At 35.5% G+C, this 26,749-nt stretch overlaps 4 protein-coding genes, 2 non-coding genes and 1 pseudogene across 13 annotated transcripts; all 7 read left to right on the top strand.

Annotated features, from left to right (window-relative positions):
- The first annotated feature begins 591 nt into the window (after nt 1–591).
- Nucleotides 592–3,440, top strand: LOC125214548 (rRNA 2'-O-methyltransferase fibrillarin 1-like). Its single transcript, XM_048115620.2, has 7 exons — nt 592–742; nt 834–1,174; nt 1,256–1,351; nt 1,439–1,516; nt 1,615–1,791; nt 2,960–3,028; nt 3,126–3,440. Exons 1-7 carry the CDS (start codon nt 715–717, stop codon nt 3,300–3,302), a joined length of 966 nt encoding a protein of 321 aa, XP_047971577.1. The 5' UTR covers nt 592–714; the 3' UTR covers nt 3,303–3,440.
- On the top strand, nt 2,144–2,215 carry LOC125217212 (small nucleolar RNA snoR60). The gene has a single exon (XR_007175631.1). It is a non-coding gene; the product is annotated as a small nucleolar RNA snoR60 (small nucleolar RNA).
- On the top strand, nt 2,558–2,626 carry LOC125217213 (small nucleolar RNA snoR60). The gene has a single exon (XR_007175632.1). It is a non-coding gene; the product is annotated as a small nucleolar RNA snoR60 (small nucleolar RNA).
- Nucleotides 3,441–9,755: 6,315 nt separating the features above from the next.
- Nucleotides 9,756–11,857, top strand: LOC125216557 (scarecrow-like protein 8 pseudogene; annotated as a pseudogene).
- Nucleotides 11,858–16,795: 4,938 nt separating this feature from the next.
- Nucleotides 16,796–18,937, top strand: LOC125209062 (uncharacterized). Of its 3 annotated transcripts, none has more exons than XM_048108653.2 (5): nt 16,796–16,956; nt 17,788–17,889; nt 17,981–18,358; nt 18,444–18,499; nt 18,567–18,937. In XM_048108653.2, the coding sequence occupies exons 2-5, from the start codon at nt 17,832–17,834 to the stop codon at nt 18,729–18,731; spliced, it is 657 nt and encodes a 218-aa protein (XP_047964610.1). In that variant the 5' UTR covers nt 16,796–16,956; nt 17,788–17,831; the 3' UTR covers nt 18,732–18,937. The 3 variants fall into 3 exon arrangements, with proteins under 3 accessions (XP_047964610.1, XP_088923071.1, XP_088923072.1); XM_089066945.1 differs by having other exon boundaries at nt 16,836–17,120; XM_089066946.1 differs by having other exon boundaries at nt 16,836–17,005.
- Nucleotides 18,938–19,349: 412 nt separating this feature from the next.
- OVA6 (Class II aaRS and biotin synthetases superfamily protein) lies at nt 19,350–24,811 on the top strand. Of its 5 annotated transcripts, XR_016136793.1 has the most exons (13): nt 19,350–19,733; nt 19,810–19,866; nt 20,486–20,596; nt 20,749–20,835; nt 20,911–21,024; nt 21,122–21,328; nt 21,723–21,860; nt 22,193–22,354; nt 22,624–22,823; nt 23,061–23,144; nt 23,236–23,418; nt 23,831–24,023; nt 24,502–24,811. XR_016136793.1 is itself a non-coding variant. In XM_048116048.2 (12 exons), exons 1-11 carry the CDS (start codon nt 19,386–19,388, stop codon nt 23,375–23,377), a joined length of 1,650 nt encoding a protein of 549 aa, XP_047972005.1. In that variant the 5' UTR covers nt 19,350–19,385; the 3' UTR covers nt 23,378–23,418; nt 23,534–23,767. The 5 variants fall into 5 exon arrangements, 4 of the variants coding, with proteins under 4 accessions (XP_047972005.1, XP_047972006.1, XP_047972004.1 ...); XM_048116048.2 differs by lacking the exons at nt 23,831–24,023; nt 24,502–24,811 and adding an exon at nt 23,534–23,767; XM_048116049.2 differs by lacking the exons at nt 23,831–24,023; nt 24,502–24,811 and adding an exon at nt 23,540–23,767.
- Nucleotides 24,812–24,895: 84 nt separating this feature from the next.
- LOC125215710 (uncharacterized) lies at nt 24,896–26,749 on the top strand. Of its 2 annotated transcripts, none has more exons than XM_048117223.2 (2): nt 24,896–25,034; nt 25,501–26,749. In XM_048117223.2, exon 2 carries the CDS (start codon nt 25,561–25,563, stop codon nt 26,518–26,520), a length of 960 nt encoding a protein of 319 aa, XP_047973180.1. In that variant the 5' UTR covers nt 24,896–25,034; nt 25,501–25,560; the 3' UTR covers nt 26,521–26,749. The 2 variants fall into 2 exon arrangements, with proteins under 2 accessions (XP_047973180.1, XP_047973181.1); XM_048117224.2 differs by having other exon boundaries at nt 24,898–25,034; nt 25,497–26,749.

Genomic DNA, 26,749 nt, shown 5'->3' on the forward strand with positions numbered 1-26,749 from the left:
TGGTCTTGCAAATACCTGTTTCACTTACCATTTATTATAATTGAAAAAAAAATCCACCCCTACTACTTTTAAAAATTACACCGAACAGAGATTCATACAATTGTCACGCTTCAATGATTACACATTCAGTAATTTTAAAAATTCGAGCGATGTCAAAATAAGATACATTAGGTAATAGTAAACCGGGGTTTATAATGAAAATTTATATGAATAATTAAAGATGAAGTAGAATTAGAATAATTAAAGATGAAGACCTACCAACTTGAGTATGTGGTATGTTAGTTTTACACTTTTGGCTTGTGGGGCTACAAGCCACCCCATGATGTGGTTAATGGTGGGACACTTTTTGTGTCCCACCATTTTTCACTCTTATTTTCCTTATGTTAAAAGAATTATTTGGCATTCTTTTAGATGGGCCTAAAAATTAGATGATGATTACCAATAATTGCAAGCATTTTTTTATACATATATTAAAGCCCAAACTTAAAAGTCAAATGAATTATGTTGGCCCAATTAAGAATTATTGGGGCGAAATTAGAAAACAACTAGAGTAAGAGGATTGAAACATAAATAGACAAACTCCCGAAAACCCTAATGCCTAAACCCTAGAGACTCTATAAATGAAAGCAAACATTTCACTCCATTCGCAGCCTAATCTGATAAACCCTAATTCAGCAGCTCTCTCCCTCTCTCCCAAGCTCCGAAGTAGCAGTCATGGTTGCCACAACACCAACCCGAGGAGGTATATTGCTCTTCTCCCACATTTTTTCGTATTTGTCAACAAAACAAGTGGAGTAACTAAATCAGCGGAAAACAATTTGGTTATTTTGCAGGACGCGGAGGGTTTAGGGGCGGCCGAGGTGATGGCGGCGGGAGAAGCGGCGGACGAGGTGGATTTGGCAGAAGCGGAGGTAGGGGCGGCGATTTCGGCGGAAGAAGCAGCGGAATGAAGCGCGGAGGTGGTAGAGGTGGCGGCAGAGGCGCCGGAGGTAGAGGCGGGCGCGGCGGCAGAGGTGGAAGAGGAGGACCGGGGATGAAGGGCGGAAGTAAGGTCGTGGTCGAGCCACACAGACACGACGGTGTTTTTATTGCTAAGGGGAAGGAAGATGCTCTCTGCACGAAAAATCTGGTGCCTGGTGAAGCCGTCTACAACGAGAAGAGGGTTTCTGTTCAGGTATTTTGTTAATTTGATTGCATTTCTGTTTTAATTACACATTTGAAGCAATTTGTTAAAATTATTTATTGATTTTACCAGAACGAAGATGGAACCAAGGTTGAATACAGAGTTTGGAATCCCTTCCGTTCGAAGCTGGCTGCTGCAATTTTAGGCGGAGTTGACAATATTTGGATTGTGAGTTTATCAACAGTTTGATATTTAATGTTTTCTTTTTAATTTTGATTTAGTTCTTATTGAATTTATGGTTTTTGTTGGATGAAGAAACCTGGTGCACGTGTTCTTTACCTTGGTGCTGCTTCCGGAACAACTGTTTCTCATGTTTCTGACCTTGTTGGACCTGTGAGTAATTGATGCATACATATGTTATAAGCTTTTTTGCAATTGATGCTTTCACTTGTTTGGTTTATTGAAGTTTGCCTTTTTATTTGGTTTGTTAGGAGGGTGTGGTGTATGCAGTTGAGTTTTCACACAGAAGTGGTAGGGACTTAGTCAACATGGCTAAGAAACGAACCAATGTTATCCCCATTATTGAAGATGCTAGGCATCCGGCTAAGTATAGAATGCTTGTTGGGATGGTTGATGTTATTTTCTCCGATGTTGCTCAGCCTGATCAGGTTTGCTTCCCCATTTGGTTGTTTATTTACACCACTTCTAACCGTATATTGTTGAAACATCATCTTTATTCTATATGAAACTATGCACTTATGTGTATATATCTATATTAATAGATGTTTTCTCTGATCTTGCTTAGCCTGATAAAGGTTGCTTTCCCATTTGCTTATTTTTTCAGAGTATTATTTAGGTGTATCTGCTATCTATTTATTGTTAAAACGTTGTATGTAGCCTTTATAAAAATTATAAATGTGTGTATATCTATTACTAGTTGTTCTAAATACTTCCATTGATATTTTATCTTCATATTTTCCCTTTCCCTGTCTGTTCTTGTTACATTGCATCAATTGATTTGAGCAAATGATGATTTAACTCGGATTCCCCTTCAAGACCTCTTGGATGATGTAAAACCGAGCTTCTGATGCCTTTTTAAATGATTCTTTTTTCATTTGTGGTTTTTATGTTTTTTTTTTGTTTTGGTTTTGGCTTCGTCTAGACGACCCAAACATTTAATTGTTAAGATTTCATTTCTGTTCTATATTAACCTATGTATGTATATGTGTATATATATTGTTTTCCCTGATGTTTATCTGATGATCTACTTTTCTATTAGTAGTAGTAGTTTATTCACACTCCCCTATATAGGTGTAACTGATCGCCATCTATTGTTAAAACTCATCTTTAGTCTATATAAAACTATGTATGTGTCTGTCTATATTACTAGGTGTTAAGTTTTTTACATTCTTGTTACATTGCATCAATTGATGCGAGCCAATGATGATTTACTTGGATTCCGTCAAGACCTCTTGGATGATGTAAAACCGAGCTTCTGATGCATTTTTGAATTTGATTCTTTTTTCGTCTCAGCCTTCTGATGTATGACATCCCTAACATTTATTTTCCCTTTGTTTTGTCTTTTATATTTAGTCGAAACCGTAAACATTTTGTCAGAAATCTTGTTTATATCATATCAATAACCTTTGATTGCTTATGTTGAACTGCTCTCACATTTATCCTTCACTGATGGGGTAAGTAATATGGTGCGTGATGGCAAACATGGTCATTTATTTTCTTGTAGCATGCTCTATTTCACGAGATCTTTTGTTCCTAGAACATAGTGTTAGTTGTCTTCTTTGCCATTTGTTTGATTTCTTCATTCATCCCCTACAGGCAAGAATTTTGGCTCTAAACGCCTCATATTTCCTTAAAGCTGGTGGCCATTTCGTCATATCTATCAAGGTTTGTATAACTGATTGCTTATATAAGAATCACAGAGCTTTTACAGTTGTTTCCTATGTTTGTAATACTTCTGTAACCAATTCATCTTTATCTTCAGGCTAATTGCATAGATTCTACTGTTCCTGCTGAGGCCGTCTTTGCGCAAGAAGTGAAGAAATTGCAGGCCGAACAATTCAAACCCGCAGAACAGGTTACTCTGGAACCTTTTGAGCGTGACCATGCTTGTGTGGTTGGAGCTTATCGCGTCCCGAAGAAACAAAAGGCTGGCGCTTAAATGCTTTTCAGGTTTTGTTGTAATGTGGTCTTAGTAGGCTTTGCACCTCTTGTTAAACTTGTTTTTTACATCTTTATGTGAAATACTTGATTTGCTCGAATTTGATCGTTATAATATCTCATATGTTTTGTTAAGAAATATGTGTATAATAATCCTGTGTTACCTTATTGAATTGTATCTGCTTTAAATAATTTTTTATATAATTTCGAACATGTTAAAGAAGATATATTTTGGGAATTAAAGTAATCGTTAACATCAATTTAAGTGAATTGATTTGTAGTAGAGCAAATAATTTTTGTTGCGAATGGAGTTCTATTGTTTGGGTACTAGATAGTAGGAAAAAATGTAATCATGCAACGATATGTTTTTATTAAGTTTATTCTATATGTATCATACAATAAATCTATAATTTTGTAATTATCCTATGATGTTATAATAAAATAAATAAATTAAAGTTATACTCTATTTAACAAGATTTTGAATATTTTGAGGCATCAATTTCCTACGAGCCTACTATAGCCAGTCCTGGGATATATTCCTTCTATAACACAAATTTATTTATCCAAAAAGAATATTGCTAAAGATACTTTATAACTGAATAACTTGTCACGCCATTTGAAATGTGTAGTAGTAACTAGTAAGCTAGTGGAGTCTTATTTTTAGTTGTTTCTAAAGCCCTATTGTTTACTTTAATTATAATTCTACACATTTCCAGCATCCATAGCATCCATATGAAGCAGCATGTCATTTAGTATTTTAGTCATCCCCTTTGTTTTATCGGTCGTTAGGTTGCCATGTCGAATTATCATATCATAATCCATCTAGGATTGAGTTATTAGATTATTTTAGTTGGAGTGGAATGACTATAATATATTATCAGGTAATTATTCATTTATTATTAAGATGTTAAATTCAATAATGAACCAAACATAATACATTACATATTTAATCCCAAATAACTCTCCTTACTATACTACAGACAGTATACGTATACTATAGTTTATGAAAAAAATTGATAGTATTATGATATCATCGAATAATATACTATGAAGTATATGACAAATTTGAACACTATGTAAGAGATGAATTTAAATAAATTATCACGATGAAAAGCCTAACCACATGCGACAGATTGACATGTATATCTCTCAATAAATGTTGATTGTAATTTTTTTCACATTTCAACTCAATATTTTATTAATGAATAATACTCCATGAAGTATTTTATTTTATTTCAGGAAATAATTAAAGCTTTTAAATGTGCAATTACTTTGCATTTTGACTTTTCCCAATCTTTTTGCAAATACATTGAATCATTACGTTTTACTATAATACATTTTTTTTTTCTTTTGGTGCCAAAAAAACGAGACATTTTAAATGGGATGAATGTAACATCATTTAGGATAAATGGTCTATTTCTTTTAATTGTTTGGGCATTTATTAAAAAATATCTCACCATTTCTGTAATTATTATCGCTGTAGTTTCGGGAATAAATTATCTTTGAAAATTTCTTGAGGATCGAGATATCCTTGTGATATTGGAAATACACGTTTTACTTTGCTTATTTTGTTTTTGTATTTAGATTTAAAGTACAAATCATACACAATTGTTGTGTAGATAATTAAGGGACGTGTATTTTTAGCACAAAACAATATCTCGATTGCCAAAAATATTATTTTAAATAATAAAACTATGGACACTAAATGATAATTACCTAAACCGTGAGATGAGATAATTTTAGACAAACACTTTAAACGATGGGATAAATTCGACTATTTACCCATTATTTAAGCTCGTATATTAGATTAACCTCAATAATCTCAACCTAAATTAGGTAAAGAGCTAAAAGGTGAGGCTTACAAATCAATGCAGATTAATTGTAAGAAAGCACTACATGCATTAGGTAATGACAGTGATTAGGTAATAATTTGGAGGTTAGAAGGTTTTTGTGAGAGATGATTGGTCTATATACACAATTAGGCAAGTGGTAGTAACAGTATAAGTTTGTATAGTACTTATCGACGTTTACTCTAAGTGATATTGCATAATTTCACAATTTAGTACTATTAAACTATTAAAATAATAATTCTAAGATGTATATAGTGTGACATAGTAGTAGTATTTTATTTAATTTTAATATTTGAGTATATAAATAATCATATTGTAGGGGACCAAATTAAAATGAGTGCTTTAAGCTGGACCATTATTATTATTTAAGTAGTCACCATGGACAAATGAAATGAAAATAATATTGGTGGAGATGAGTCGATTTCAAAAGAAAGATTAGGCTCTTGATATTCATTATGCATCAAATCATTTTCATGTACTTTAAACTGTTGTAATATAACATTATGCAAAAAAGGATAAGGGAAAAAAGTTAAGCTAAATGAAAGAAATTGACTAATTAAATAGTTAATTAGTGTCAAATAATTATAGCAAACCACTGCATTATTAGCTGTTCTTTTCATCATGTATTTTTCTGTTCATTATGTGAAACTTTATTGAATATTGTGACATTGTAGTACTAGTATATGGAGTAATTAATTAAAAGAATATTCTGTCGATTTAGATTTTAAGATCGTTTGCGCAGTAAATGGTATAAATTGATAATTTTGTGGTGATATTTGACAAGTAACAAATTAAAATGTGCAATAAATGAAAGATATATAGGAGATTGTTTTATTTTGTACAAGTGTCAAGTGTGGTTTTCTGTAGTAGGGTCCAAAAAAGGATTGAAGCACATTATTTGTTAGGAAAGAAATGTAGTTGGATAATGATTCATGGGTATACGTAGATGATTCGTAAAGATATGAATCCTGAAATTAAATTTGTTCTATGGTTGGAAATATAAGAAATATGATTCTGAATTTTTATTGAATTGACTAATAATAGAGTTATGATTTATGGAGTATAAATTTTTAATTAAATTATTTATTGAGAAAATAATGATGATGAACAGAGTAATTATGATAATAATAATAATAATAATAATAATTACTATTTAGGATAATCAGTTCTAAAAAGTTATAAAGTTTTCTGATAAATAATTTATCAGTCATTATTATTATAGTTTATATTATAGTAATAAAATTATACTATTAAAAAGTCAAATATTTAAGAATCTTGAATCTATGAAAAAATTGTCTAAGAAAAAAATTCTCATAATAATATAAAAAGTTGCATTACTTTTGTTTTGTTTTAATTATACTTACTTTCGTTATCCAATAAAAAAACAAATAAACATACATGAATTTAAAAAATAAGATTTTTTTTCCCTATTACAATAATAATCTATTCTAATTATATAGTAAAGAGAATTTAATCACACATTATTTTGCCATAATAAAATATAAAATCTCCTATCGTTTTGTTGTTATAGGAGAACACTTATATTACCGAAGATACGAAGCATGAGTTAAACAAAGCAATCGATAAAACTATGCTACATTATACAAACCACACCCAATAGCCAAGACAGAAAAACAACTTCCTATAAATCCTAAGCACGTCGAGGACACCTGATAAAACCAAAAGCACTAATCAGAAAGAACCTCCACTCTTTAAAAAAAGTAACAAACCAAAGTATGAAATAAATAATATTCCTATACATTGTGTGCTAGTCATCAAAAGTTAGGCTCTTTTGGCACATAGCAATTACCACATTGTGAGAATGTGTTTAACGAAATGTACTAATCATAGTGTATGTGTGTGAATATAACTCGTTGGGATTCAAGGTATTTAAACCACAAACTATTTAATGGAGGAAGATGTTTTTTAAATTCGACAATCCCTTTTTATACAAGGGACATCCACAGTTTGAATGTCTCAATTTTATTTACAAAAATCTTTGTTTCATTCGATCCGATCACACATGTAATGACACACACACAAAATTAATAGACACATATAAATGTAGGACCTAATGGGATAATAGTGTGTGTAACAGTTGATTAAAGGGTTGAGCCCATTGAATGCAAATGAATGTCAATAAAGACACTATAGAAACTAGTTTGATTGCATCTCATAGACATGGAATTTGATTGTGAGAGTGATACTTAGTTGTTTTGTATGAAATCGCCACTTCTCATGTCGGAGCCTCCGTTGCGTCTCTTTAGTTGTTGGCACGAGTATGTGCTCGGTCAATGTTGGCCGAAATCCCCCATTTCGTGCCTTGTGTTGTTGCTCCTCATGGGCAAACGGCTAGAATATGAAAGAACCAAGAGAACAGATGTTACTTATATATACTAGGACATTAGTATTGCATATATGTTGATCAATAGTCTTCTAAATAAAATGTGAAAATTATGATCTTGTAAATCTTAAAGAGGTTAGATTCCATAAACAAGAGAACAAATAAATGCCTAGAAAGAAAAAGATGAATGATGTACTACATTATTACTCTGCAATCCTTATTCCTAAATTGATAAGGCATTTTGCCCCAAAGAAAGGCCATTCAGTGATTAGTCCAAATGGAATTATAATTCTATTGAATTGGAATGAAAAGTATAATAAATTATTTAGATAATGTAAATGCTTAGTTGTTGAGCATGGCTCAATTTGTCACTTACCGACATTTCAAGAATAATTAGTTAGAAAATTAAGGGTCCATGGCCTTTTTTGCTTATTACTTAATTGTTAAAGAGAAACTATATATTATAAAATAATAGGATTTATTCCTAGAAGTTGTGTTCCATCATTTGTTATTCTAAGGCACAAGAATCTAGAATTGTATTGTATTCAAATAAAAAGTGGGTCCATCATCATATTGCTAGTAATTCTTTGGACAAATGCATTGTCTTAAATATTTCTCAAAAAGAGAGAAAAATAAACTTATTCCAACTATTAGATATTCACAAGTAATTATACTAATTCACATTATTCTCAAAAAGAGAGAAATAAACTTATTCTAACATTGAGATATTCATAACTAATTGTTTTATGAAATATCTAATCACCATGGGGTCATTCACATCTAATTTGATTTGAACATTAAAAAAGTTATTATTTAAAACAAATAATTATAAAAATAATTGATATTGCAATAGTAAGTTACAGTATTTATTAGCTAAACAACATATTGCCAAATTTTAAAGCAAACTATTGTAGATTTCTTAGCGTAAACATCAAGGAAAATTTGGTTAGAATTATACGAGAATAGCATTTCCAATTTTCCATAGTTTGTTATTCAACTAGTCTTTCTTGTAACATACTCTAATTAGTGAGATAATATTATATCCAATGGTTCTGCACCGTCTAGCTAGAGCAAACTATCTTTGACATGTTTTATAGTAGTAGTAATTTATAAATTGTTTAATACACTAAGTATCTAATGGCTAATATTAAACTAATACTATTAGAATGTTTTCTTAAATGACCTCGAGTGTAAGTTTGATTGTATTGCGGCTCACCTCTAAATTCTAATGGCGATTTTGTAGAGTGATATTTATGGTCATCAATAATGTTGTCTCGCTCCACTCAGTTTGTTAGGTCGAGCCAGCAAGACAACATTATCAATGGGGTGTGATTAGTATTAAAGGCAAGATTTGATGATAGAGATTGAAGTCACTATTAACATTTGTAACGTATCTTTTAGTATCGGCTTCAGTAAAAACAATGACAACATTGATGGTAAAAGCAAGTAGAGAGACAACTAATGACGTGAACGGATTAAAAGATGCGTTATGAAAATTATAGATATAGTAGCTGTTGAAGAACATCGACGTTGAAATAACGGTTAACGACACTATCATAACTTCCAATAATAATAAGCATCGTCGAAATTATTTGAGGGATGGACCCACATGCCCCATAGTGCGGCTCCGGCAGAGCGGGATCATTAGTGCGAAAAAGATGGAAAGCCGACGAATAGTGTCATCTACTCAAAAAGCGTACAAGTGAAGAATATTTTTATCCGTATCTTTAAATAAAAAAAATAACTTTTTAATCTTTTCATTTCACTGATAGTCTAATACTACCATTATATACCGAATTTCATTTTTATTTTATAGTATTTATTATTTTATTTAATACCATATCCCTCTCCCCTAACTTTCTAGTAGTGTATGAGTTCAATCATATTTCAAATGCCACATTTTTGGTGTGATATAAATTTGTAACGTAAGAACATTAATTAGCATTAAGTAAGGTTAATTATTGCTAAGAAACGGTGGAGTGCTGGTAAATAAAGAGCCATTTTTCCATCAATAAAAAATAAGGAAAAACCCCTTTAATTTCAATAAATAAAAAGCAAATACAAAGATAGTTTGAAATCAATACCAAATCTCACAAAGAAATTCTCCGATTCAATATCATCCGTCGAATCTACACCGTGTATTCATCCTCAAAAGACCAAATGAGTCGTCAAATCCAACGGCTGAGATCAGAGATAAATTATACTCTTCCGTAAAAGCAACAGTTTTCAAACTTAGAAATAAACGAAACGAAACCCATTCTCTCTCCACAGCATTCACATTCTTCTTCCCCTCTCTCTCTCTAAAATTCTGCAACAACTCTCTCTCTAAAATTCTGCAACAACTCTCTCTCTACCTCTCTTCCTCTATTCCAATGCCAACCACAACAAAAACCTGTAATTGCTCAATCCAAAACCCTCTCCTTGCTTGAGCACACCGGAAATCCAACCAATTTTTGGAGAAACAATGTCTTCCGGATTTCCCGGCGGCGGACGGGATTTCTTCACCGGCGCCGGGGGAATGAACGGTAGCTACACCACCAATCAACAACAGCAGTTTCCGTTCCGATCGCCGCTCTCTGGAATCCTTCCCGATCCTGCTTCTCAGATCCGGCGGCCGGATTTGATCAGAAAGCGATCGCTAGCAGAATTTCAGCAGCAGAGCCAGCAAGGTTTGGAGTTCTATCTACGGAACGTGAAGATGAGGCCAAATTTTCATCATGCAAATCCTCTTTCCACTATCTCTCCGGTCGATTTCCCTACGGTTCCGTCCAGTTTGCCGTATTCGCGGTACGGACTGCCGGTTCTTCACCGGCAACGCCTGCAGCCTTTGAGTATTTTTAACAGAAACAGTGGAAATGTTATTTTCTCGGCCGCGGCGGAGGTTTCCGGTCAGGATACGGAGAAGAAGATGATGAATCATCGGCTGCAGGAGCTGGAGAAGGAGCTTTTAGGAGACGAAGACGACGGAGATGGAGATGGAGACGGAGATGAGGTCTCCGTCGTCACCCACAGCGAGTGGTCAGACACGATCCAGAACCTAATCGGCGTTAACAAAGCCCCAATTTCACCATCTCCGACTTCCTCCTCCTCCTCGTGCTCCTCCACGTCAGCATCTCCTCCGAATCCTAGCACCAAACAGTCTCTAATCGACGCCGCCGCAGCGATCTCGGAAGGAAATCCGGCCGCCGCAGGCGAAATCATCACGCGCCTCCAGCAATTGTCCAGCCCTAGGGGCAGCTCGGAGCAGCGCCTCACCGCTTTCATGGTCTCCGCTCTCAAATCGCGCCTCAGCACCACCGATCATCCTTACTCCGCATCGGAGCTCTACAGCAAGGAGCACAAACTCTCCACGCAAATGCTGTATGAGGTCTCGCCGTGCTTCAAGCTCTCTTTCATGGCCGCAAATCTCGCAATCCTCAACGCCGCCTCAGAGCAGGGCTTCGACAAGATCCACGTCGTCGATTTCGAGATCGGAGAGGGCGGACAGTACATGCATTTCCTCCACGCGCTCGCCGGAACCAAACGCGCCGCCGCGTTAAAAATCACCGCCTTCGACGATGATAACGAGAAGGTGAAGATCGTCGGGGAGAGGCTGAGCACATTAGCGGAGAAAATCGGCGTGGAATTCGATTTCTCAGTGAGGAAACTGATCCCCGCGGAATTGAGCCGCGAGAATTTGGGGTTAAAATCAGACGAAGCCCTAGCCGTGAATTTGGCGTTCAAGCTCCACAGCCTCCCCGACGAGAGCGTGACGACGGAGAATCTCCGGGACGAGCTCCTCCGTCTGGTGAAGGGGCTGTCCCCGGCGGTGGCGACGGTGGTGGAGCAGGAGATGAACGGCAACACGGCGCCGCTGGCGGTGCGGGTGAGGGAGTCGTGCGAGCACTACGGCGCGGTGCTGGAATCGCTAGAGGCGACGGTGGCGCGGGGGAACCCGGACAGGGCTCGGATCGAGGAGGCGGTGGGGAGGAAGATCGGGAACGCGGTGGCGTGCGAGGGGAGGGAGAGGGTGGAGAGGTGCGAGGTGCTGGGGAAGTGGAGGGCCAGGATGGGGATGGCCGGCTTCGAGGCCGTCGCGATGGGTCGACCCGTGGCGGACTCGCTGAGGGGGAAGCTCAACTCGGGGACACGTGGCAACCCGGGGTTTACTGTGACGGAGCAAGCCGGCGGTATCGGCTTTGGCTGGATGGGACGGACGATCACCGTCGCTTCTGCGTGGCGTTGATTTTGTTTTTTTCTTTTTTCTTTTTTCTTTTTTTCCTTTTATTCTGTTTACGTAATTAATAAACCACCTCGTTGTTAGTTTTACTCATGGTTTTTTCTCTTTAATATATTGGATTTTAATGGATAACTTTTTTAATATTTATATTGTGTATAGTATCTCATTCTTACAAAGAATGTGTAACTTAAAATCGATGTCAGTGTAACTTAAAATCGATGTCAGTGTAATCTATAATCATCTAGTGACGTATTCAAATTTCTAAATCTATAAAGTTGTAAATTCCATAAAATTCCAATTTAATTACTACTTGTATCTCATGTACTATCTGATTAATCTACAAAATTCAATGAATGTGGAAATATGAAAGTATAATAAATAATTAATTTAAATATGCCAATATATGAAGACTTATTACTTGTCTGAATTAGATTAGGGCAAATGATAAAATGTTTGGGCTGTGCGATGGGGTTGTGGGCTCCACCCCGCTTGGATTATTATCTTTTGGATTATGGTTGGGTCTGATTTCAGGTAGTTCTAGTTGGTGGGACACGTGTCTATTTATAATTGGATTTCTATGGACCATATTTCATATACCTTTCTCCTTTCCATGTTATAGGTTGTTAAATTTATGGCCACTAAATTAAAAACATCGGTCAAAATTAATAATCTTTCCTTCCGTTATACCAAATCCGACCATTTACTTTATATTCAAATACATTTTCAGTACACGTTATATTAAAAAGTTGTTTTATCCAATCATTTACATAATTTTTGAGTTTTTGCCTCTTATAATTTTTGCAGTAACACCATATCGGTGTTGTTTCACATAAAACATAAAAAATGGATATAAGTTTAGTGTATGATTGGAGAAGATCTCTACACCAAAACTCATTTTTGGAGTATGATTGAACATGATCTTAAAAATAATAATATCGGTTAATGATATAAATTTTAATATAAAAATAGTAAAAATTAGTAAACGGAGATAAAATAGGGATAAAATAGGTAAATTAAGAAAGAAAAAAAATATGAATAGAGCCGGATTGAGAAAGAGAATAGTGAGTTTTAAATTGGAATTAAATTGTTATTTTTAGTAGGAAATTAATTTTAGCCGACGAATTAAATAAAGTTAAAACTATATTTTGTGGACAGATAGAATATTTTTATGAATGTAAGATTCGGTTGAAGTAATTATGAACTTTGTACAGTGTAGTGAAATTCTCACGAATTTTCGGCATTAATTGAGCAAAATTTTAAACTCAAATAACACAGAAACCAACACAATTTACCCTATTAACAATGAATCGTTTTTTTATTTTGACCGATTTACCTGCCTATATAATTCGACATGTTATGCCGAATTCAATTTATTGAAAATTCACCATAAAACATAAGTTCAAGATATTTGCAAACAAATTTGAAGTTACTATTAAATTTGGAACAAAGTTTGTCATGTTGGAGTTTGGACACTATCAACCCATTTATGAAAGATACTCATTTTATAAAATACTATAGTACTACTAGTAAAATGAAAAATATTGAAAAAATGAGAGTGTATTTCACGTGCGCGTGGGGGAAACATTTTGGTGGAGCTTCGGTTTTGACATTTGCCATTGCTTGAAAATGTAACTTTTAATCTTTCCCCATCTAAAATTAAGTAAAATCAAACTTTTTGTAAAGTTGTTTTCCGATATACACATGGAGTTTTGGGGGATACTGGTGTTATAATAGAACATATTAATATTATACATGCTCCATTAGTATCTCTATAAAGTGCTAATATCACTTGAATTTAAGATAGAATAAAAATTAGTATAATCTTTGATTTTTTAGCCTATTCCCCTTTAGGATTATCACAATTTAAAACCGACATGTTAATGTCATATTTGTAGACACGCGAATTTTGCTACTACTATTAATTATTCGACTATTGCAAATAAAATTATAGCATGAAATAACGAACCATATATAATTTCTTCATTTCTTATTTAACGAAACTCTAAATTCATAGAAGTCAAAAAGTTAAATAAAACTTTTCAAGCTAAATTGGAACCTAAGATTATGTATTTAATGGCATTGATTAAAAATTGTTAAATTTTATTCCTCATTTATATTTTTAACTTTTCGTCACTCTTTTGTCAGTGTCTTCATTTATTCTTATATCAGTATTAGATCGAAATAACTGAAATGTCAGCAAAACGTGACCAAGAATATTAAAGCCAAGTTACCTCAACTATTCCCACTTTCTAGTATTTATTCTTCTCTTTAATTGATTCTAAATTTATTATTAAAAAAATATGGGATAATATTTTTTAACTTTTTCTATTTTTTTCTTAATGTTTATAGTAGTACTATTTCCTTTTGACTTTAGTGATGAATAATTAAGGTAACACTGAAAATAACGAATAATGAATTATGAAATTCTTTTCTTTTTTTTTGAAAACGAATGGAGGTATTAAATGGAGACGTTTTTTTTTTGTTTTTTTTTATTGTAACATGATTAAGTACACATTGCGTACATTAATAATGATTAAAACAAATAAGAAAGTTCCACACGAAATCTCATGACAGTAATGAGTAAGAAGTAGATGAGATTATTAAAAACTCTGAAAATAAATTATTTGTGTGTCATTTTGAGATAATTAAAAACATAATGCTTTGATTAGAAATCAATCATAGATATTCTCGTGCGTATGCATAAAAAATCGCATAGGCCCCACGAGATGAGGGGCCACATAAAGTACGAATGATTGCACACATACATACATATAGTAAGTAAATGAATTTTCTCGAAAAAGTTTGTACTCCGGTAATTATAGTAGCCGGCGAATGCACTCTGTTGGTAAAAATGACATTGATAAAAATATTACTTAGAGAAACATTCACTAGAAATACTTATAGATGGACCGTCCACAAAGTCTATCTTCCCTACATCATCTTCTGACAAGGTGTTAAGATGGATCAACGATAAATATTTGTCTGTCAGAACTGATCAAGATATTGACCATGTTAACAGTAGACTAGATCCGTCCATTTAGTTTTTGTTTTGATTTGTTTGTTGTATACTAACTTAGCTATGATCACTTGTTCTCAATGAACCAACAAAATAATTCAATTAATTATTTTTTAAAAAAGTCAATTTTAATTAATGTTGTAATGTTTGTAATTTTCACTTGATATTTTCTATTTTTTTTTCTGTTATAAATTAAAATTAATTTTACCATAGAGTAATAAATTAATAATCCACATAAACGTGTATCTATTATGATATCAAATTAATTCGTTCTAATTTACCAGTACTATTTGTGCTTTGTTGAAATTCTTTTTGATTTTGAGCGTTTCTTTAGCAAAATGACCAGCATACTCTAAGCTAATTTATAATTTAATATGTAAAATAAGGAAATGTTGTTATTCTATGACATGGAGTTAGGATGGCCAAGGCTAACTCCTAAGCAAACATATTAAATGCATATTAATATTGATTGAAGAATCAATAATAGTGATAAAATTTTTGAAAGGAAAGTAGGAAAGTGGTTATTACGAAATGAATGATTGATGAATTACTTGATACAAAATATTTAAGAGGGTGGATTGAAGTCTTTAATTGTTATTAATCGAAATATTTAATGCATTTGCCAAACACTCAAATCTACGCACACACTTCAATAATTGCTTCACCCATTTATGTATCCATTTAATATTTTGTTGCAAGATTCTTTTCTTTGTTTTTTCTCTTTTATTTGAATTGGAGTTTAATTCAATGTAGTAATTGGTGTCGTTCAATATGTGTGGTCCGAATTTTATAATTATGTAGTTATGTACACAATAGCAAATAATTATTTTGAGATTGTATTTGAACTTCTTCTTCGTCATTTTGGACTTTAGAATTATGATGAGAACACTAATTTCTTGTGGATGTGGATTGTGGACGAGCATTGTTTTAGTTTTTTAGTTTTCATAATAATTTTTTTAAATCGATTGCTTGCTTGCTGAGATACCGACTTCACTAAAATATTCGATAAACAAATCAAAATTTTTGAAAAATCATACTCTTTTATTAAGTGAATGGAAGTTGAGTACATTAAAAAAATGCTCAAAATCAGTAAAATCAAGATGAACTCGTTCAAAAATAATATTCCATCTTCTCCAAATTGAAAGGAAAACATCTCATTAACCAAGCTGCTATTCATATTGACAATATCTAAAATGCAACCCTTATCATTGAAAACATTATGAGTAACATCTTGAAGAATGTGTTAGGTCGAAATTGAAAGAAAAATAAATCGATGTATCTAACTTTGGTTGGATTGACATATATATATGTATGACGTATGTATCATTTAATGAAACTTGGTACGTATATCAAATATAGGTAGATATGATGATTTTTGAAATGGATGGAGAAACAAATAGAGTAACTGAAATTTGGTGAATGCATTAGTCTTCATACGTAACAAATATTTACTAGCATTGGTTTGGCCAACCAACTCTAATTATTAGCTAGCTAGTATATTTTTGGAATTGAAAATAAAACTTGGGAATTCTGATATAGCTTTCCATCATCGTGTATAGTCCTATTCCATTTCGTTAAATATATTAAATTTACTGATGTAATAGCTATACGAGAAATGAAACTCACAATTTAATCTTGTATAAATAATCATAAAACAATGGAACAAATTATTCTTAGCTTCAATGTTTTGTTATGTTACTCTTTATTTTTCACAAAAATCCAAGCTCTTCAATTAATGTGGTGTAAAGATTATGGGTTTTTGAGTAAATTAGTAGTAAGTAGTAGTAGTATGTATAATTCCAAACGAACAATTAACTTTTTTGTCAAGATTCAATTGTTACTCATCCCATATTATATGTGGCTATCAACCGAACAGTACCCGAAGGAACAAATCGCATTAAGTGGTGAGGCCATGGAATACCGGTGAGGGATGGATGCATCATGCATGCGCGCACCCGAGTGTTTGTCTTAAGATAAAGGCGATTCAATCGGGCCTTCATACAATATCACAACACAGTTGGCCCGGCCCAACCTCTTCAATATAGGCTTTATTCCCGATGAAGCCCGAATGTAATTGTTGGTTAAATAACGCCTATATAGGGGCGTCTCTCTTAGAATCCCCAAATTTCACCCTTCTAACTCTACCGCCTTCTTCTATTTCCCAATTTCATCCAGGAATAATCGAAAAGAAGTTACCGCGCAATAAACTTTTGAAGAATTCCCTAAGTAATCTTTTCAGATTTCGCTGTGATCGGACTGGATCTTGTGTACAAATGTTTGTTATGTGTATTTTCTTCATATGTATATCATTGTGTTTTCAAAGCTTTTGAAAAATCCGAATTAATTCTCTCAATAATTTGATTTTTTGACTATGATCGAGTGCACTGAAGGTATCTAAACGCTTCTGTGAATTAGATCTTGGAAAGCCTCTATGTGTACTCCCCTTCTGTTTAGATGTTGTAGAATTTGTCGATTTTGAGTTTGGCGTTTGATTATGTGACAATAGATTCGTTTGATTGAGAAATTGGAATTTAAGAGGCAATCGCTGGCGTATCTTAGGGTTATTTTACATACGGAAGGGGGTGAACTGCTAATTTTCACGTCTGACAGTAGCAGGAAGAGAAATTGTGTTGGAGTTTTTGTGCATTATGTTGTATGTATCTTTTGAATGTGTTGTGATAGAACTGATTAGGTTTGATTTGTAGAAGAAGTTTTCATTCCAATGAAGTTCTAGGGTTTAAGAAGGTCCTGTAACATAGGCGTGGCTCGCTCCATCTGTTAAATTCAATTTCTCTCCTAAATTCAAGATGTGTAGAAGAAGTTTTCATTCCAATGAAGTTCTAGGGTTTACTAAGGTCTTGTAACCTAGGCGTGGCTCACTTGATCTGTTAAATTCAAGATCATAGCCGTGTTGCTTCTCAGATAATCTTGTGGAAGGATTCTAGCTCTTGATTTTTTGGCTGGTTCCTTATTTTTTTAGCATATAGATAAGCCATAACCATATTGCCATTCAACCTTGTGGAAGGGTTATAGTTCTTTGTTTCTTTTGCTTCTCAGAATCCGACTTTGATTTGCTGTCTCTTTACTGAAAACAAGCACTCATGGCAACCCCGGCTCATCGCCTGATCCAAGATCAGAACCAAAACTTTCTCTACAATGGTAACTGTTCCATAAACAACACTCTTTTGAAGAATATGTATTTTTAATCAATCTATGATCGACATTTGCTCATGTGTTGATTTGTGCGCAGGCACTACTCCTGGAGGAAAGACTGATGTAACCAAAGCAGGTACGAGAGGAGGAGCTCTTGGTGGAAGGAAAGCACTTAACGACATATCAAACTCAAGAAACCCTTCTGCTCTTCCCTCTATGAAGAAAGATAGCTTCATAAAGAAAGATCCTGCAACTGTGAAAGGAAAATCATCCAAGGCAGCTGAGAAAGGAAGAGTTGGTGGTAGGAAAGCACTCGGTGACCTCACAAACTCGGCTATGCTACGCCCGAAGCAAATCCCAAAACTGAATGCTGTTGCAGAAGAGGGATTTCTACACAATCATCAGGAGTGCATCAAAGCTCAGATGAAGACCGTTGACAAGGACTACTTCCTGAAGACAGTGGGACTGGCTAATGGTACTTAACAGAATTTTTGGTCACAACTTGATTATCCCATTATTGTTTCTAGTGAGTAATATTAGTTTTTGTTAATTGATTGCAGATATTGCTGCACTTCCATCACCAAGGAAGGCTCCTCCTCCAATTTGTTCGAAGAAGGTAGATTTTTTTTCCGTGTAATTTCGTCAGCAGCAAAATTTGGAAACTGACCATACTAATATTTCAGCTGAAACATTCTACAACGGAAGAGATGCTGCTGATTGAGCTTCCTAGCTGCTGCTCGCCTGCTTGTCGATCTCCTCAGTCGCCAAAGGCGCCTTATGCGATGAACTGGGAGGACGACTGTCTTTCTGATCTGATGACGGTGATCGATTCGCCTAAGCTCATGTGAAGTTCCTGATAATCTGGTTTAGCATGGCTGAAGATTACTTTTAGATTGGTGATTACTTGTCATTTGGTAAACTGATTGACTGTTGAGTTTGTGAACTAGCTTTTCAGCTAGTATCATTTTGTAAGAAGTAGCATATGTGTCTATGTTTCAATTCAAATCTTTGTGTTGAAAAAGTTGAATATCACTTTCTTTTGCCTATTAAAGAAGTACTCTGTGTAAACGATTTTACCAGTTACATCCTCAACTTCAAAATTTATTAATTTTCTCATTAAATTTGAGCACCGATCAATCAATCACTTTATAATAATTATTTTAAAAAACTAAAAACCAAAATATAATATTAATATTCTTATTTTTTGAACAAAGGTTATGTAGGTCATCTTCCGAAAATCAAGCTAAATTACAGAGAAATTTCAAAGATTATGATAAAAAAAGAAAGATGACATAATCATTAAAGTTGCAATATGATCTCCGTTAAATTTCATAATCTGCAATTAAAAATTTGATAAGAAAACAATGTTGAATATCAAGAGTACAATTGAAAAACGGTGAGCTCTAAAATAAGAAAAAGCGTGTAGCGATTTATACCTCATCTCAAATGAAGTAACCAAATACGAAGTCTCACTCTCGAGTCTGCAACACCACCACCACGAAATGGGGGCTCTCACTCTCAGGCTCCCCTCCCTCACTTCTCTCTCGCTTCCACGCTATCACTTCTGCCGCCAGCTGTGTACCCCTCTCCGTTCCGTCTCCGCAGCAAAATTTTCCGTACAAAGCAGCACCGTTGAGAAGGAGATCGCCGCAACTACTCCTGAAATCGAATCTGCCTCGCACAAGCCGAGGCTGCAGCCCGAGAAGGATCGAGTTATCACTCCTCGATCGCAGGACTTCAACGCCTGGTACTTGGACATCATCGCCAACGCGGAGCTAGCTGATTATGGCCCCGTTCGCGGAACCATGGTTATTCGTCCCTACGGCTACGCAATTTGGGAAGCAATTCAGGTCTGCTACGTTGCTTCCGGTTCTATTCAGTTAGGTTATCGAAGCTGCGTGCTAATTGGTTTCTTAATTGGTGCAGGATTATTTGAATGTGAAGTTTAAGGAGACTGGTCATAGTAATATGTATTTCCCTCAGGTGAGTTTAGCAGTATTGGATATTCATTCGATTACTTATATATCAAATTCTCGGTTATAGAGACTGCAATGGTGGTGGTGTGTTGGAATGAGGGTGATTCACTTTCCTGAATTAATGAACTTGTTAGTTTTCCTAATCACTATAAGTCTTTTAAATATGTGTTTGGAAGCATTGATAAATTGTGGTCAATAGTTAAGTACGTCGTGTGTCAAACGAATCAATCCAGTGGGCAGACCATAGATTCCGCCATGTCGAATTAATTATTTGTTTCGGTTTAATCTTGGTAGTTTCATGTGACTAAAGGGTAAAGTGTTTCGGATATTGCCAGAGACTGGAGTTGTATCTTTAGTTTAGCTAAGGTGTCATCACTTTGGGGGGATTACTCATCCCCTTCCTAATAAAATTTGTTGTTTCTTTCTTTTAGGAAAAAGAAAATAGTTAGTAGTCTTAAAGGTTAAGTTGGGGCCTTAATTTATCTCTAAGCTAATCATTCTTAAGACTTAATTGTGATGCTTGTCTCCTTGTTGGTTGACTAACCAATTAGGAGTTAGATGCATGTTTTTGTCCTGGCATGGTAGTCAGACTAAACTTGAGACTTCTAAATTCGTTATGATTGCAGTTTATCCCATACTCATTCCTTGAGAAAGAAGCTAGCCATGTTGAAGGCTTTAGTCCAGAATTAGCTCTAGTCACAGTTGGAGGAGGAAAGGAGCTTGAAGAAAAGCTTGTGGTAGATATTAGTGGTTATGATATTTTAGTGTTCCTATTTCCCTTCTTCTTGAGGATTCATCAATTTTCTCAAAACTGATCTATATACTGATTTGTTTAAGGATATTGGCCGAGTGTATGTTTTGATAATTATACTTCTTGAGGTTCTGGCAGGTTCGACCCACAAGTGAAACAATTGTCAACCACATGTTCACTCAGTGGATTCATAGTTACCGCGATCTTCCACTAATGATCAACCAGGTTTTTGTGCATCTGTTTCCTTTACAGTTAGGAGGAGCATAGCGGTCTCTTAGTTAACTGTTCAATTTGTTTTAGTGGGCAAATGTGACAAGATGGGAAATGCGCACTAAACCATTTGTGAGAACTCTGGAATTCCTCTGGCAGGAAGGTCACACAGCTCATGCCAGTCCCGAGGAGGCAGAAGCGGAGGTTAATTTCCTCTTTGTTAAATATAACTGTTATACTGGATAGATGGTTTTATATATTCAGGCTAGCGGCTAATAAACCCCATGCTGTAGAACTGCAGGCAATGCAGATGATTGATGTGTACACAAAATTTGCCTATGAGCAAGCTGCAATACCTGTTGTTGTGGGTCGTAAATCAAAGGTGGAGACCTTTGCCGGTGCTTCAAAGACCTATACCATTGAAGCAATGATGGGTGATCGAAAAGCTTTGCAAGCCGGAACTAGCCACAACCTTGGGCAGAATTTTTCACGTGCATTTGGGACACAGGTTGTTAGCTGCTTAGTAAAGACTTCCTGGTGCATTCTCTTTCAATGTTCATTTAATGTCGTTACGTTGCTCGAGAGGCACACCTGTGTTGGTTAAAGGGCCTTTCCTATAGTACTTCACGGAGAATATAATTATTCAGCATGTTTTATAGTACTTGTTCTTGACATTCCAACCTGCAACAATTACTGTGTAATAATTTTATGCTTCTTTTCAAATTGTAAATTTTTTGGCAAAATCATTGTGCATGAGGACTGCAGCTAATACGGTTGGTCATAAAATTGAAAAAGCAATTTCTTAACAATAGGCTCCTTGTATAACATGTGAAAGCATTTGCTTCCCCACATATGCAATATGCTGGAAATTCTACTGTCTGATAAAATGGGTGCATTCTCAGTTCATGGATGAAAATGGCGAAAGGCAGCATGTGTGGCAAACTTCATGGGCAATTAGCACCAGGTTTATTGGCGGTATTATCATGACACATGGCGATGATGCAGGATTGATGCTTCCCCCGAAACTAGCCCCAATACAGGTTTTTTTGTTGCACCTTTGGCAGCTTGTGTCACTATTCTCATTGTTATAATTTATTCCCTGATATGTACACCTCATAACTCTTTTGGTGCTTGAGTTCAATATGAAACATAAATGTAAATATGAACCAATCGCCTTACATGGCTAAATTCATTCTTCCCGTGCATCTAGGTAACTCTGTAACTGGTGTACTATCTTTTATCTGAAGATTACTTTATCAACTGTTTTCTTCTGGGATTCTTGACTACTGTAAGATACATAAGGCCGGTGCTTTTAATTTTCACATGCTTATATTTTGGAGCGAATTATATTTTCTCCAGTGGATGCTTTCAGGTTGTAGTAGTTCCAATATGGAAGAAGGCTGACGAAAAGGCTGGAGTTCTTGATGCTGCCTCATCTGTGAAGGAAACTCTTCAAGCTGCAGGAATCAAGGTTAAACTTGACGATGATGAACAGAGAACACCAGGTTGGAAGTTCAACTTCTGGGAAATGAAGGTAAAGTCTTGTCACCACTTTGTATCATGACTATGTCATTCAAAATAAGGCATCATTTGGCAAATCACGTTAGCATTTTCTTGTCTGTTTTAAGTTACATTCGATGTTTGAATATGGCAATAAGAGTTTTACCTGTTCCATTGTTAAAATTTTGCAGATTTGGGGTTTTATTTTAGATGGAACTGGAGCATTTTAGTGTTTTCAGTTTTCACAATACTTTTTTATATGGAAAGATGGGGTTTATTTTAATGTATCTTACTTTGATATAGGGTGTACCATTGAGGATCGAAATTGGGCCTCGAGATGTTTCAAATGGGAGTGTCGTTGTTTGTAGAAGAGATATTCCTGGGAAACAAGGGAAAGTTTTTGGTATATCAATGGAATCGTCTACCTTGGTGGCTTATGTGAAAGGCAAGCTGGATGAGGTTCAGTCATCTCTTCTCGAAAGTGCAAAATCATTCCGAGATAGGTATGTTCTCACATACTAAAATTGTGCATGTGCGTGCTTGAGTTCTCACATACTAAAAGTTAAACGTGTATCCGCTTTGTGATGTTGCTACAATTTTTTTAATCCTTCTCGATTGTTCAATTTTCAAGTGATACCGAGTAGCTTGACTGAGGAAAAATAGCATGGATTTTCTATTTGATCCCTGCCTTTTAGTTTTCTAGTGCTCGACAGATTCTGACAACAAACGTTTTTATGTAGCAACATCGTTGATGTGAGCTCCTACAGTGAGCTTAAAGAGGCAATTGCTCAAGGCAAATGGGCAAGAGGTCCTTGGTCAGCCAGGTACTTGTCATTCTCGTACAACTACCTATCCGATTCTCAAAGGCAAGCTTTTCTTTTGTCTAAAGGCAAGCTACATTATTGATATATACAGTGACAGTGAGGAGCTGAAGGTGAAAGAAGAAACAGGGGCAACCATTCGATGTTTTCCCTTTGAACAGCCGGAAGGGGCAAAGAAATGCTTGATGACGGGAAATCCAGCAGAAGAAGTTGCAATTTTCGCTAAATCTTACTAATAATCTCAGAGTCAAAATTGCCCGTTCTGGTCTTATGTTTCGTAAGCGCTTTACTTGTTCTCAATAATGTTACTTTTCTGGATTTTTTGACATCAATTATACAAGTTTCTTCTCTCATTACATTTACATTACCTATACGGGAAATCTTTTTTTAAGCTTCAGATCATCATCTTGTTTCTGTAGCTGACATGCTCAAGAATCTCCAGCATTGCCATCTTCGTCAAATTGGAATCTTATATTTTCAATATAGTTTTAGATTATACAGCTAGATTATGTCTTTGTTGTCAACTAAGTGAAGCTTCAGATATTAAATTTGCTGATTTACTCTATTTTATTGATTTTGGAGAATATTGGTGCTGATGCAATTATAGGCTCCCCTGTTTTGTGTCATTTTGTAGAATTTTTTTTATAAAAAAAAAATCGATTATGGCAAAGGTTGTTTCCATGTGGCAGCACCTCATTGGACGAGGCCAGGCTGCCCAAACGTTCTGCGGGCCTTGAAGACGGGTCAGATCGTGGCCCGGATCTTTGAACTGCAACACCGAGCCTCGGCCCCAGCCTTCGTCCCAAATCCGAACCCCCTGCTCTGAGAGTGCCCTCATGGATTATAAGCTAAACATATTTGAGATAGTTAAAACTTAAAAAGGTAAGAAGCATTAACAGAATTCAAGAATTTGATCTAATACTCTTCTCCTAGTGAGAAAAAATAATAAACCAAATGTTGTTATTACATCCATACAATGTCATCAGAAATTAATCAAATTCAATTCAATAAAGGGAGTACAATTGATATTTAAGTCTTAGAAGATAATGTGACACATCCTTAAATATTCAATTCAGCACAGTTGGAATTTAAGTCTTTGAAGATAATGCGACACCTTCTTAAATAATCTGGTAATAAAGTCAAATGGTGAGTTAGGAGAATTTTATTGAATTGATATGAAATTATCCAAGATTAATTTGATCAGAGAAGAAAATTGATACTCATGAGCCAGAGGTTAATCGAATCAAACCAAACACTAGAAAGAATATGTCACATTTAACATGGTCCACATCATTTTGTAATTTGTATAATGAGCTTTAACAATTTGTTGTGTAATTATATAATTTATTTATTTGTGCAGCTGAAATGGTAGAGATAAATATGAAGATGTAGATGTTTAGGGCAAGGCATGGGCGGTATGGTCTTTTCACATGTCGATGAGGGCAAATTCGTCCGGAAACGGAAAAACCATCAAACAAATACGTGGTGAAATCAGTCCTGCAAAAGCCCCCATCCATTTTTCTCAGCTCGAGAAATTCATAACAAATCCTTCACACAATCAACAGAATCTTATTATATGTATATATATTTATGTGAAATTAAAATTCATCGAATTCGAAATTCTCATCGTACAAATCACCGCGTGGAATTTCTCAGCTCCGTGATCCTCCGCCGCTAATCCTCTGTTCATTGATCCAATCGCATTTCTGCGGGCGTCGCGATATTCGGCTGAGATCGATGAGCAGGTTTGAATGAATACGAGGACCGAACTGATTTTTATTGCGAGGATTTCGTGGCGAGATTTTCGCGAGAGTTAGAGCATCGGATGAGAATGGATGATAATCTGGAGCTGAAATTCTGTTGGGGAGATATTTGATTTGATTTCATTTGCAGGTAATAGGAATCGATTCGTGTTTGTTTGTATTTTCTATGATTTGATATTAGTTAGTTTGTTGATTGTCTCTGTTAGCAGCATCATCATCATCATAGGAAATGTTTATGACTTCGCGCTGATTTTATTATGCAGATCTGTAGTTTCAGAAGAAATTTTAGGGTTTCCTGTGTCTGTTATCTACCAAACCATGCGTATCCTCTAAAAAAACCCTAGTTTCAACTCTGATCACGGTTTAAGCTTCGAACTTATGTATACTAGTAAAGAGCGTCTGATTGTAGAATTCAGCTCAATCTGATTTGCAATACATTTGGTTGAATGTTGATTTGATCGAATTCTTTATCCAGCATAGCTCTAATTCGGAATCATCAATTTGATTTGATTTTTGCTCAATAATTCGTGTATTAGATTTGTATGATAGTTACTCTTATGTTAGATTTCTGAAAGTCTAAATTTATATGAAGACAGGTTGAAATATTCCTTCTTGCTTGAACTGCGAAGGTTTCTGGCGAATTTATTTGCATGTAAATGCATAAGAATATGGAAACTAACACATGCACTGTTAATCACTTGGATGCGGATGCACATCTTCCACCTCGGAAGCGACTTCTCGCTGGATTGAAAAGACAGAACTCAGATGCTAATTCCCCCACACAATCAACTCCTAGTCCTAGTAGCACTGGGAGCGAGCATGATGCCCGTCTCAATAGCGCGTTGAGGTACCAGTTGAGTAATCCGAGTCTCTCAAACGAGCAGATTGTCGAAGACTCTAGAATCGCTGCTATGAAGGCTGCGAAGCTCGCAGAGGCTGCAAGAGCCAATGCTGAAGAGAAGGCTGCAAAAGCAGCAAAGGCAGTGGCTGCTGCCAAAACTGCCTTAGATCTTGTTGCCATTCTTTCGGAAGAGACGGGTAACAAAGAAAAGTTACTAAAAAAGAACAAGATGAAGAAGCACGTCACCGTTGAAGCATTGTACAGCAAGAAGAAAAACAGCGCAAGAACAGACGAAGAATTGGCTCGCAATCTGCATCGCGCCATCAACAGCTCCCCAAGAATCTTGAAGAGCCCGCCAGGTTCTGATGCCAAGAGTCCCAAGCATAAAAGACCGAGGGGATGTACAGTTGGCGAAGGGGACAAAGGTAATGGTGTAGTAGAAGTAGACATGATCATGGTAGACTTGAACACTTCCAAGGATGACAGCAATGGGGACAGCTCTCGCCTCAGCAAACCCGAAAGGCTGAAGCTGGACGATGGTGAAGTCTTGGATAGCATTAGTCGAAAGAGGGGAAGAATCAAGCAGAAGAAACTGCCATTGAGCATATGTAGCATCAAGGACCAAACTAGTCCGAAAGAGGAGGGGAAACCTCAAGCCTTGTTTTCGAGTAACAGTTTGGTGCCGCCTCCGGTGGAGAGGGCGCCATCGATGTGGAAGTGCCAGTCATTCAAAGCGCCGGCTTGTGTTAAACAGAACAAAGTTATGCAGTCATAGTGTTGATAGGAATTGTGGCCAAAGGTAGGTATGTCTTTTTGGTAAAAAGCATAAGGCCCTATTATTTTTTTTCCTTGTGAACTTTTTGTGTTTCTTCTCCCATGTTTGTGAGTAGAGTGTCATGATTTTGAATTTGAGATGTATATTGGACTCGGTTGCTTGGATATGTTTGTTGCTGATTTAATACAAAACCTGTTGTAATCAACATAGAAATTTTGATTTTTTTTCA

Source organism: Salvia hispanica, chromosome 3 (assembly GCF_029641045.1).
Source record: "Salvia hispanica isolate PSC_SH4W2 chromosome 3, Shi_PSC_v1, whole genome shotgun sequence".
Taxonomy (NCBI): Eukaryota; Viridiplantae; Streptophyta; class Magnoliopsida; order Lamiales; family Lamiaceae; genus Salvia; species Salvia hispanica.

Bases quoted from the DNA above. Each gene is read 5' to 3' on its own strand.
- OVA6 (XM_048116048.2), top strand. From the start codon at position 19,386: ATGGGGGCTCTCACTCTCAGGCTCCCCTCCCTCACTTCTCTCTCGCTT. The intron at 22,355-22,623 runs GTAAAGTCTTGT...ACTTTGATATAG, and splicing joins TCAACTTCTGGGAAATGAAG to GGTGTACCATTGAGGATCGA. The intron at 23,145-23,235 runs GTACTTGTCATT...TGATATATACAG, and splicing joins AGAGGTCCTTGGTCAGCCAG to TGACAGTGAGGAGCTGAAGG.
- LOC125209062 (XM_048108653.2), top strand. From the start codon at position 17,832: ATGGCAACCCCGGCTCATCGCCTGATCCAAGATCAGAACCAAAACTTT. The intron at 18,359-18,443 runs GTACTTAACAGA...AATTGATTGCAG, and splicing joins GACAGTGGGACTGGCTAATG to ATATTGCTGCACTTCCATCA. The intron at 18,500-18,566 runs GTAGATTTTTTT...CTAATATTTCAG, and splicing joins CTCCAATTTGTTCGAAGAAG to CTGAAACATTCTACAACGGA.
- LOC125214548 (XM_048115620.2), top strand. From the start codon at position 715: ATGGTTGCCACAACACCAACCCGAGGAG. The intron at 1,352-1,438 runs GTGAGTTTATCA...TGTTGGATGAAG, and splicing joins GAGTTGACAATATTTGGATT to AAACCTGGTGCACGTGTTCT. The intron at 3,029-3,125 runs GTTTGTATAACT...CTTTATCTTCAG, and splicing joins ATTTCGTCATATCTATCAAG to GCTAATTGCATAGATTCTAC.
- LOC125215710 (XM_048117223.2), top strand. From the start codon at position 25,561: ATGCATAAGAATATGGAAACTAACACATGCACTGTTAATCACTTGGAT.